Below are 10,823 nucleotides of genomic sequence, written 5' to 3'. Positions count from 1 at the left end.
GTAGAAAAAAATGTCTTTATTTAAATTGGCGGGCATAGAAAATGCTTAACATGTGAGTAAGGAGTGATAATGCAGAAAAAAATAAAAACCAAAAAATAAATAAACCCTGAGTTTACAATGTAAAAAAACCTGCAACGACAAAACCAGACAATCAATCATTTCATCGTACAGGATTCTTCCTAATAGTGATGGATTAAACTGAGCATCCAAAAAGTCAGGAATCCACAGTGAAGTCCAAGTTCAAGTCCCATCTGCATTTTGCATAGCAACATCCTCCAATTGGCTGTCCCTTTCCGTGAAGAAGTGCCTCTGCTCATTTATGGCTTTTTTAAGAAGGTCAACGTTTACACCTTCCACACAGTTGAGCACACGCGCACACACCTGCATGTCAACCTCTGTAAAGTAAAAAGATGTTTCATTTTTATTCATTTTCCCAACTGCTCATCCTCACAAGGCTCGCTGGGGGTGCTGGAGCTGATCCCAGCCAACTATGGGCAATAACAAACAAAAAAACAGCACAGATGAAATGAGTGAACCTGAACACTTAAGTTGTTTTCTTACCATTGTCTATATCTATCTCACCCAGAACCACATACTGGGTTCCTATCATGGGATTAAATGGTTCCACAAGTGAGGTCTTGATGATGACGGAGTGTTCTTTGGAAGCATGTTTGCATGTTAGTGTTGCCTGGGACTTTTCCGGGTCATAGTGGGCAAGTCTAGAAAAATAGGATGGATAAAGTAAAGGGTCAGCATCTTTCTATTCTCCAATAGTCTTCAAATAACCTAAATTGCATATTTTTGAGGGGGAAACAAGTATTGGTAAACAAAGCGAAACCTACTAGATAACAAACCCACCTGCCAAAAGTCCGTATAGATGCTCCGTCCTGCACCGCTCCATACTTTAATTCCCACGGGAAATAATACACGGCAACAGCAGGGAGCATCGCTTTTGATAATATTGTAGTTTTAGTGGGCGATATAAACTTATATCCGAAATTATGATAGTTGAGTGCGAATAGTCTGAATGCATCCGATTGAGTGTCGTGCCACACCACGTAGTTCTGGGCAGCACGTGTCCTCTCGCAATCCGATAGGTTGAAGGAAACGCCCCCCTGCAATATGATTTGCTGAAGTACCGCGGACGAGACGTCAGAGCCAATCACATTGCAGTAGAGTGCATCCTGTCGAGAACACCGGTGGGATTTTACACCGGATTTATGCAACAGGAACCAACGTCACGTAGTCTTCCTGCAAACAGGTCACTTGAGTTTGAGACATTAACCACGCATGCGGACGTCGCTCTCACTGTATTTATTTTATTTTTTTCTCGCTTTAGAATTCGTTTTGAATTAAAACATGAACCCCGACATTCTAAACGAGAGACAGAAGGCGACCTTTGATGTCGAGGATCTCACCCACATTTTGCACGGAGGCCCAGAAAAGACGAAGAGGAGACGAGAAATCGGTAACTCTTTTCTGCATATGTAAACAAACATGTCATTTTGTGTACTGCAAATTCGTGACTTTCAACATAATCACATCAAAATCCTTAAAGATCATGTTGAAAGCTATTCAATCTTAATGTCTACTCAAGTTGAAGGACTATCCATCGGCTAATGTTAGCTTTGTGTTCCTAAATTTTCATTTTAATATTTGTTTAATTAGCTTCCTTTATTTTACCTTGTGTCACTGTATATAAGTTATCTAAAAGATCAATTGCATGCTTTGTTTGTCTGTAAAATTTGTGTTTGCAAAGGTTGTCAACGTCAAACTCAAATGCCCTCTTGCCTCATTTTATTTATTCAAAGTACATGTTTTATAACACATTGGCATACCACGGAACAACTATCTATTATTATTGACCCCAGGCGTTCAATGGAATGTGACATTTTCCTACCTGCCACCATATATAAGAGGCATTGACAAAGATGATATAAACATTTTAATAAGTTTTGCATGCATGTATCATTGCAGTAGTCTCCTGTCTGAGGTTAATCAGTAATGAACTCTGGCCTATTTCAGTGTTTTTGGGTAATCCTTTTATTTCAAGGCGACATGGAATGTAGAAATATACAACAACTGGATTTGTTTATACTTTGGAATTGCCTGTATTTTGTACATTTGAAAAAAAAAAACACATTTATTCATGCATGATCTATTACCCCACTGTGTAGCTTTGGCAAAAACAATGAATTTCACATACTGTAGGTTCATTATGCTGATTTTCTCCATTTCCACTGCAGAATCAATGGTCCTGAGTAATCCAGACTTTCAGGAGGAGGACCCAAACTTCCTTTCCCGCAGTGAGCGCTATGACCAAGCTGTTAAAAAGAGTGCGCAAATGATCCTCAAAATCAGAGAGTATGGTATTGCCGACCCAGAGGAGATCTACTGCTACAAGAGGTATGCGATTATGAGTACCATACATGGAATAATAAATACATCATGCAACCTTTTCATACAACAAGGGACAAAAATTAACAACAAAACATTTTAGGTTGAAGTTTCTGAAATATGCCATTATGTAAACTGAGTCCAGGGCATTGCACTTTTATATAAATAATGTAAGAGCAAAGTGCATGCAGTAGTTTTTTGTCATGTAGGTGCATAGACTGAGACTTTGTACCAGAATTGCATCTCATGTTGTAATAAGAGTACTAAGGGTTCGTGACAGTTTTTGGTCTCTTAGTTACTACAATTTTGGTCGTTACCAGTAATAAACCAAAATCACTTTGTCGTCACTCTACAGTGATCTACAAACCCAAAATGTTTAAATATGTTATTCTGTAGAACTGAACCAAAATGTCCTAACAGGACTTCATAGTGTGCTCACTTAATGTTTCCCGTCCAGTGTAGATCTTTCAGTATTCTGGAGTTTTTCATTAAAAATAGATACTTGGAAGGCATATTCAACTACAGTATTTTGCGCACTATAAGGCGCAACTTAAAGACTTACATTTTCTCAAAAGCTTGTGCCTTATATGGATCAATTTTGGTTAATCATTGTATGAAATTCCCTTTAGCATAGCTCCATCAAGTTGATGTACACTGTTAGGTCATTCATTGGTGGTCTGCCTTATTATACGGTAATTTGACTATTCTGTCATTCACAACATTTTGTTCACCATCAGTAGATATCATTTTTTCTACATCACTTCTCATGTTCATACATAATACTTGAGCCATTTAGTGGTTATTGATTGTATACCTTCCATTTCACCTAGAATGTTTCGAGGACACTTTCAGGAGGCATTGGGACTCCACTATGCCATGTTTATTCCAACCCTGTATGGCCAATGTGACCCTGAGCAGTGCAAGAAATGGTTACCTCTAGCAGAATCCTGCCAGGCCCTCGGCACATATGCTCAAACTGAGCTGGGTCACGGTCAGTCCTTGACGACACTTTTCCCCCAAAATTGAAGATCACTATATTTGCATTTGCAATTTTTCCCCTGAAAACAGACCCATTCTGGAGACTATTTTTTGTACAGTATATGTTTGACAGATCAAAGTTAGTCTTTGTGTACTAATGACATCAGTCATTTTCTCAGTATCTGTAAGTCATGGATCTGCAAATCATATGTATCTTTGGCAAATATTTTACTATTGTAGAATTCAATTCCATCTGTTTGACATTCATAGAATTAGTACTTTTCGAACGGGAATGCTAAGCGTGCATACTAACTTAAGTTCTAGCTTGTAACTCTTTTATTCCTTTGCAATTGGCAAGCTGCTAGGGAGAAAGTAGGTCAACCAAGTTTTTGTTTGTTGGAGCCCACCGACTGTGTATTTTCATTCGCTATTTGACAAGAGCATTCAACCAATCGCTGCATTATTGTTAGTGAACAATTTTTTCATGGACAGATTGAATAGCAAAAATGAATTAGGCATATTTAAATCTGGCTTCGACTATAAAATACTTTTTCACACTGCGACAGGTGCTTTAAACATAAGCAGGTAGGAGAAGTGGAACATTTGACATCCCAGTGCTGCCACCCCAGAAATCTTAAGAAATAATTTGGTGTTATATTGCAAATAGTGCAATTTTATAAAATTCCCTTTAATTGCTGCTCAATTAAGCCAATTTATGACAATCAAAAAATAATTAATTTTTTAATAGATCTCAAGATGAACTATGATTTTTCTCTCATTTTTTCATGGTCTCATCTATGCTCACCCTCTCTATTTACATTTTAATTTTGTGTGCATACTTAATTTTTATCACAATCTTCATCATTCCAAAATTGTAATGCCCATCACTCCTCGCCTTTGCTTGGCATGACCATCTGGCTACCTTTTCCACTGGGGTCTTGTCTTCTGTGGTTTAGCTGCGTGCACCCCGGCAGACCTGATCCTTTTGATCTGCATCTGGGAATGTTCCTGCCCACACTGCTCAACCAGGCCACTTCAGAACAAATGGACCGCTTCTTCATGCCTGCCTGGAATCTAGAGATCATCGGCACCTACGCACAGACTGAGATGGGCCACGGTAAAATATTAAGAAAGCCCAGAGTCTATTGTTGAGCTGAGTTTAGGAATAGTCGACTACTTTTGATAATTCCACTTCAAATTGGTACACCTTGGGCCACATCGTAGTGATGGAAACCAGGTACGACGTGAGTGGGCACATTGTGTTTCTACCCTGAAACTGGGCTTTAATACTGCGAGATGGTTAGTTTTAGGCTCTACAAATTCCTGTTTGGTTATGTAGAATGGAAAATAACGAAGGCATAGTTCTCTAGATAGGATTTGCAAAAACGTTAGATTGATGCATGCTTTGGATCTGTCAAACATGTACAAGGTGCACAGCTTTACTCCCCTTTTTTGATGAAGCTTACCAAAATGTTGGGACATTACACAAATTATGAATCAAATTGGAATGAGGTCCTGTGGAAGTGCTAAATAAAAAAATATTCAGAATTTGAAGATTCTATATATATTTCCCTAATGAATTGGCATTGGCCTTCATGGCAACTCTAGTTTCCTTTTTTTTTGTTGCTTTTATTTGTTCTTTGTTTTCTCAATTCATTCTTTTATCCTATATATTTTATGAAACTGGTGGTATTTACTTACTATGCCTGTCCTGCAGGAACACATCTCCGAGGACTGGAAACCACTGCCACGTATGACCCAGCCACTGAGGAGTTTGTTCTAAACAGTCCCACTGTCAGCTCCATCAAATGGTGGCCTGGAGGCCGTAAGTACAAGAAGACACTTCCCTAACACTAGAAAATCCAGCATTTATTTCTGAGTTTGAGTAACTGACTGAAACCCTGTTCTCTTCATCTAGTTGGGAAGACCTCAAACCATGCAATTGTACTTGCCCAGCTCTATACTCAGGGAAAATGCCATGGTTTGCATGCCTTCATCGTACCTATCCGTGATATGGATACTCACAAACAGCTTCCAGGTGAGTAATTTTTTGGGAATTTCTTTTTCTTTTCCTCACTGCGACAGAAACCTACTCTTTTCCTCATAGGTATTGTTGTTGGGGATATTGGGCCCAAATTTGGTTTCAATGAAGTTGACAATGGCTTTTTGAAACTTGACCATGTGCGAATTCCACGGGAAAACATGCTCATGAAATATGCTAAGGTGAGCTCATCAAATTCCACATTCGATAAAAAAAAAATCAATAACAGATGTGAAAATGACCGTTAAAGGCAATTTTATAGATTTTAAGGGGAACATCAGCTTGCTGAAAGGTTCTCGTCTGCCCACCAGGTGGATCCAGATGGCACCTACATCAAGCCGCCTAGCGCCAAGCTGACCTACGGCACCATGGTTTTCATCCGTTCCATGATTGTCGGCGAGTCTGCTCGGGCCCTGGCGAAATCCAGCACCATCGCCATCCGCTACAGTTCAGTTCGTCACCAGTCTGAAATACGGCCTGGGTCAGTCACCGTGGATTTAATGGACAATGCTAATCGTGCCCAATAGTTTTTGCATGTTAGCATTGGTATATTTTTTTATATCCTTCATAAAAAATGGTTCTGACTTGCAGCGAACCGGAGCCTCAAATCCTCGACTATCAGACGCAGCAGTACAAACTATTTCCTGTTCTTGCTATGGCCTATGCCTTCACTTTTGTCGGCCAGTACATGAACCAAACGTACCACCGTATAACCGGAGACATCAATCAGGGAGACTTTAGTGAGCTGCCAGAGGTACTGATAGCAAATTCACTTCATATGCACGCCCGATACGTCAAAGTTAAAACCCTTTTGCCCTTTGTATGACCTTTCACCTTTATCCATTGTGTAGCTTCATGCACTGTCTGCGGGTCTGAAGGCTTTCACCACGTGGGCTGCTAACTCCGCCATAGAAGTGTGCCGAATGTCGTGTGGAGGTCACGGCTATTCACGCAGCAGTGCCTTACCAGACATTTATGTTGAGTTCACTCCAACCTGCACCTACGAGGGAGAGAACACCGTCATGATGCTGCAAACCGCAAGGTGTGTCATTGTGGATGTTTTATTATCACTGCATGTTTATGTCACCTCATGACCACAGATTTCTGATTGTTTGCATTGTGCCCAGATACTTAATGAAGAGCTACCGGCAGGCTAGAACAGGTCAGCGGTTGCATGGAATTGTGTCGTACCTGAATGAGGCTGACCAGCAGAGAATCCAACCACAGCCCGTTGCCGGAAGATCGACTGGAGTCGATATAAACGACCTGTCTGAGCTGGTGGAGCTCTATAAACTACGAGCCGCTACGTAAGACACCAAGAATGCTAGTCGATCTTCAATTACGGCAGTGGATTGGACTCTTGATACATGATTTTTTTTTTTTTATGTGTTTAGTCTTGTTGAGTTGGCAGCCAAAAGCATCCAAAAGGAGCGGCAACACAGGAGCCAGGAGGATGCCTGGAATAATAGTGCTATCGACCTGGTCAGAGCTTCTGATGTAAGACAAATGCTATAGTATATGCAGTATGATGCCTAGCAGTTCTATTGTTGAATACTTTACCTGATTTTCTAACATTTTAAAACAATTTCATGCCTCCAGGCCCATTGCCACTATGTCGTTGTGAAGCTGTTTGCTGACAAGTTGGTAGAGATTGATGCAGCTTCCATTCATTCTGTGCTGTTGACGCTTGCTCGCCTGTATGCACTTTATGGCATCTCCAAAAACTCTGGAGACTTTCTTCAGGTACAAATTTATGTATAGACGGGGTGGGCAAACTATTCCACAAAGGGCCACAATTAAGAACGACCAATTTATATTAGCTCATTATTTTTTAATTGTGGAACAGTATGACTCTGAGCCAATTTCTGCAAGTTACGAGGTGTAACTGACGAAACTTTACCCACACTTTAATCTGTTCTATCTCAGGCTGGACTGTTGAATGGGTCCCAGGTACTACAAATTGCTAATCGTATCAAGGAGCTGCTTTCTGAGCTGAGGCCAAACGCTGTGGCGCTGGTAGATGCCTTCGATTTCCACGACAAGTTGCTGAATTCAGTCTTGGGGAGATATGACGGGAATGTCTATGAGCATATGTTTGAATGGGCTCGTAGATCACCCTTGAACGCTACAGAGGTCAGCAAATGTTACACAAGGCGTTTATAATGCATATATTATTTTAATCAGTATTATTATATGAAGTAACAGGGTATTTTTCCATTTTGCAGGTGCACGAGTCCTATCACAAGTATCTGAAACCTCTGAGGTCCAAACTGTAAGCTGATTCACACATTCAGAGAATGACAATTTCATCACCAACAACTCTTTTGACACAATTGCCCCCTTTTAGCTAACCAGAGTTTGTTGGCAGTCAAATTATATAAAAAAACATAGATTTTTTTTAGCTTGGTGGATCAATTGGAACAAGTTTATATTTTGTATAGGTTTAACTATATTATGGAAAAAAAAATCTTCCACCATTTTCATCTGTCCTACAACTTCAATTTTTTTATCTATATGAACACATAGGCCTTAAATTATATGAATTTTCTAGAATTTTTTTCCTATAAAAGAATGCTAGCGATATATTGAATCTGAAATCTTTAATATAGGCAGATCATTTTCTTATGATGATTCCCATATGTGCCTGCTCGCTTGAGAAAATTTTTATCCCATAGTATAAGATATTCTTTTTTTTTCTTTCTGTGGGTAACTGATGTACATAATGTAAAGGAATGCTAATGACTGGCCAGATTGTTGATGAACCATAATTGGTTGTATATTTGTTCATGTTTCTACTAATATTGAATAATCATTTGACATGTTGTCAAAATAAACACGGAATAAGTTGCCACTTTTGTCCAACAAATGCATTGGATGTCAAGCAGAAAACTAATGCTGGACTGAATTTTTCTCCAATTTGACAACCGTACGTGAACACTTCACATTACAAAGAAGTCTCTTGTGTTGAATTTGTTTGAATGTTTTATTTAAAATGACGTGTAGCTTTTCATTTAGTTGGCGGCGATGATCTGGTCCATCCAGGAGCGCAGCTCGGTGACACGGGCGTAGACGCCAGGCATAGTGGGCGTGCACGTTCCACTTCCCCAGGACACAATGCCAACCAGGGTCCAGGCACCTCCCTTCTGGCAGACCAGGGGACCACCGGAATCGCCCTGATACCACAAACGAAAATCACGATTAACAAAAAAATGGAATCCAAATAGCACTCTGAGTTCTTTTCAGATACACGAGATCAAGTCCTCCAAAATCTCGAATCTCCATGCTCAGTTTCAAGTGTTACAGTCATAGCCAGTGTTAGCTAAGACTTAGCACTTTAGACTTGTGGATTAGTTGGTCTGAAGTGGAAAAAAAAGTCATGCCCACCATGCAGGATGAAACTCCAGAGGCTCCAGCGCAGATCATCAAGTTGGTGATCCTGTTGCCCCAGAATCTACGGCACTGGTCTTTGCTCAGGAGTGGCAGAGAGGCCTGCTGGAGGAGGGCGGGCGTGTCGGGGGCTGAAACGCAACAATGGGCTGGGGGTCAGGTACCTGCCACCAAGCCGCCCGGCTGAGTTTTTCTTACCATCGTGGCGGGTCAGTCCCCAGCCGGTGGTGACGCACTGGGTGCCTGCGTCGAAGTTGTCGCTAGACTCGGCCAGGCAGACGGGTGAGACGCGCATGTTCATCTGGGCAGGGGTGGCCAACTTGATGAGCAGGATGTCGTTGTTGGTGGTGAAGCCATTGTAGCGTGGGTGCTTGAAGACCTGCAGTGGGCGGGATGGGAGTTAACACCGTTTGCTGTGCCAACTCTCACCAGGCTCTTCTCACCTTGCCGACCCTGATGACCTGGATGTCCTCAGCGGTAGATGAGCGATCGTGCTCGCCCACAACCACGCGATGGGAAGTCCTGTCAGCACAAAGACAGATATCGTCTTGTTCTAGTCTAGTCTTGGTTTAGGTCGGCTTACCTGACGCTGCAATGAGCGGCTGTCACCACCCAGTTCTCGTTGATCAGGGATCCACCGCAGAAGTGGAAACCAGTGTAGTCCTAAGGCCCATATAGAGAAAATGGTGTTCCAGGAGGCATCTACATTCATTTCAATGAACGAATGAGCATACCTGCAGGGACACCTGCCAGGGCCAGGAGTGTGGCACAGCCTCCTCGCCGTTCACGATACGAGAGTAACCCGTGATGGAGGGAGGGATGGCAGGGTTGCCGCAGCCTAAAAAAAGAAGACGATCATTGCAAATGTTGCCCTCTATAGGGAAGGGACAACTGACAAATGGGAACTTACCATAGGCGGCACTGACAAAGGCGAGGCACGAGAGGATCCACAGGAAGGCCATTGCTACGACATGTCTACTGGGCAGAAAGGCTAGCTTTTTATACATATGTGCGCCCACCTTCCATTGGTTGAAAGCATTGGGGGGCGTCTCTAAGCAGGTATACGCCACTGGAGAACGTGAGAGTTTGGACACATGATGTTCAGGGAAATTTGCAGCTGGTCAAAAAATGACGTCAATTCTATCAAAAGCTTTATGCCGCAATGCAACTTTTTGGGCCACTTTATTAATTATGGGATAATTTGGGGTCACTTCATGGTTAAACTATTTACTGCTGATGTTTATTAATTTTTCAAACTTGATTTTATTTAGACATTAGCTTTTTTTAATTGCCATTTTAAAATTGTATTCTATTTATTTCAATGGTTCCTCCAAATAATTCATTGATTTCTTAAAAATCATTTATACCAGTTAGGTAGTTTTATGAAAAAAATGAGTATTTGTACATTAATTACTCTTGTCATATTGCTCTTTAAAAATAAGTTAGTTCTCAATGTATTTTACACACAAATTGACCCTTGAGTTCATTTTATCCAAAATTCTATAGTACATTTCTTTGCCTCTGAGAAAATATAGGCAGGACCAATATTGGAATTTAAATGAGGGGCTGTAATCGGCCCCTGTGGCAAAAAAATGCGACTGTCATATTGCATGTAATTTTAAAAAAAATTAAGAAAAAAAGTCAACTTTATTATGATTACTAGGTCATAAAAAATCCAACCAAAAAAAAATAACCCCTCTAGACATAACTTTTATCTTTAATTAAAGACTAGTGGTTTCTAAATGACCAAAAATAGTCGTATTGAAAGTTTTTATGATGACTTATATTTTTTGTTGACACTGACATATATGGGTACCATATGTTGACATGTCAACTGCATTCAAGGACGCTCCGAGAGAAAAGCCATGTGTTTAAGCTTGGCATGTTCAACGTGTCTGTCCATTTCACCAGCTGCTTCCCAATACCCTCCATACACTATAACATCAATATTAGACTGTATAGTAGCATCTTGTCCCATTAGTGTTGTTATCGATATTTCACGTCAACATGTACTGTATGT

General features: G+C 40.8%; 3 protein-coding genes across 5 annotated transcripts; 1 reads left to right on the top strand and 2 right to left on the bottom strand.

Moving 5' to 3' along the window:
- Position 1: 1 nt before the first annotated feature.
- Positions 2–1,086, bottom strand: ten1 (TEN1 subunit of CST complex). Its single transcript, XM_077718095.1, has 3 exons — positions 859–1,086; positions 562–719; positions 2–395 (listed from the first exon to the last, which is right to left on the bottom strand). Exons 1-3 carry the CDS (start codon positions 945–947, stop codon positions 241–243), a joined length of 402 nt encoding a protein of 133 aa, XP_077574221.1. The 5' UTR covers positions 948–1,086; the 3' UTR covers positions 2–240.
- A 140-nt stretch (positions 1,087–1,226) lies between these two features.
- Positions 1,227–8,268, top strand: acox1 (acyl-CoA oxidase 1, palmitoyl). 3 transcript variants are annotated; one of them, XM_077718092.1, is made up of 14 exons: positions 1,227–1,468; positions 2,247–2,406; positions 4,332–4,492; positions 5,093–5,200; positions 5,294–5,413; positions 5,483–5,598; positions 5,728–5,897; positions 6,008–6,170; positions 6,268–6,458; positions 6,544–6,723; positions 6,811–6,913; positions 7,016–7,159; positions 7,343–7,549; positions 7,642–8,268. In XM_077718092.1, the coding sequence occupies exons 1-14, from the start codon at positions 1,360–1,362 to the stop codon at positions 7,690–7,692; spliced, it is 1,983 nt and encodes a 660-aa protein (XP_077574218.1). In that variant the 5' UTR covers positions 1,227–1,359; the 3' UTR covers positions 7,693–8,268. The 3 variants fall into 3 exon arrangements, with proteins under 3 accessions (XP_077574218.1, XP_077574219.1, XP_077574216.1); XM_077718093.1 differs by lacking the exon at positions 4,332–4,492 and adding an exon at positions 3,228–3,388; XM_077718090.1 differs by lacking the exons at positions 1,227–1,468; positions 2,247–2,406; positions 4,332–4,492 and adding an exon at positions 3,060–3,388.
- Positions 8,269–8,380: 112 nt separating this feature from the next.
- LOC144197613 (chymotrypsin A-like) lies at positions 8,381–9,765 on the bottom strand. Its single transcript, XM_077718094.1, has 7 exons — positions 9,714–9,765; positions 9,538–9,641; positions 9,387–9,466; positions 9,247–9,325; positions 9,002–9,182; positions 8,801–8,934; positions 8,381–8,589 (listed from the first exon to the last, which is right to left on the bottom strand). Exons 1-7 carry the CDS (start codon positions 9,763–9,765, stop codon positions 8,428–8,430), a joined length of 792 nt encoding a protein of 263 aa, XP_077574220.1. The 3' UTR covers positions 8,381–8,427.
- Between the last annotated feature and the right edge of the window lie 1,058 nt (positions 9,766–10,823).

This window comes from Stigmatopora nigra, chromosome 6 (assembly GCF_051989575.1).
Source record: "Stigmatopora nigra isolate UIUO_SnigA chromosome 6, RoL_Snig_1.1, whole genome shotgun sequence".
In the NCBI taxonomy this organism is placed as follows: domain Eukaryota; kingdom Metazoa; phylum Chordata; class Actinopteri; order Syngnathiformes; family Syngnathidae; genus Stigmatopora; species Stigmatopora nigra.
The sequence above is the reverse complement of the archived record's forward strand: the minus strand, read 5'-3'. Positions and strand labels throughout refer to the sequence as shown.

Coding starts and splice junctions, on each gene's coding strand:
- ten1 (XM_077718095.1), bottom strand. CDS start 947: ATGCTCCCTGCTGTTGCCGTGTATTATTTCCCGTGGGAATTAAAGTAT. Junction 720..858: donor TCTATACGGACTTTTGGCAG/GTGGGTTTGTTA, acceptor CTATTTTTCTAG/ACTTGCCCACTATGACCCGG. Junction 396..561: donor TGAGATAGATATAGACAATG/GTAAGAAAACAA, acceptor TTTACTTTACAG/AGGTTGACATGCAGGTGTGT.
- LOC144197613 (XM_077718094.1), bottom strand. CDS start 9,765: ATGGCCTTCCTGTGGATCCTCTCGTGCCTCGCCTTTGTCAGTGCCGCC. Junction 9,467..9,537: donor CCTGGCAGGTGTCCCTGCAG/GTATGCTCATTC, acceptor TATGGGCCTTAG/GACTACACTGGTTTCCACTT. Junction 9,183..9,246: donor AGGTCATCAGGGTCGGCAAG/GTGAGAAGAGCC, acceptor CGCCCACTGCAG/GTCTTCAAGCACCCACGCTA.
- acox1 (XM_077718092.1), top strand. CDS start 1,360: ATGAACCCCGACATTCTAAACGAGAGACAGAAGGCGACCTTTGATGTC. Junction 5,201..5,293: donor CAAATGGTGGCCTGGAGGCC/GTAAGTACAAGA, acceptor CTCTTCATCTAG/TTGGGAAGACCTCAAACCAT. Junction 6,459..6,543: donor ATGATGCTGCAAACCGCAAG/GTGTGTCATTGT, acceptor CATTGTGCCCAG/ATACTTAATGAAGAGCTACC.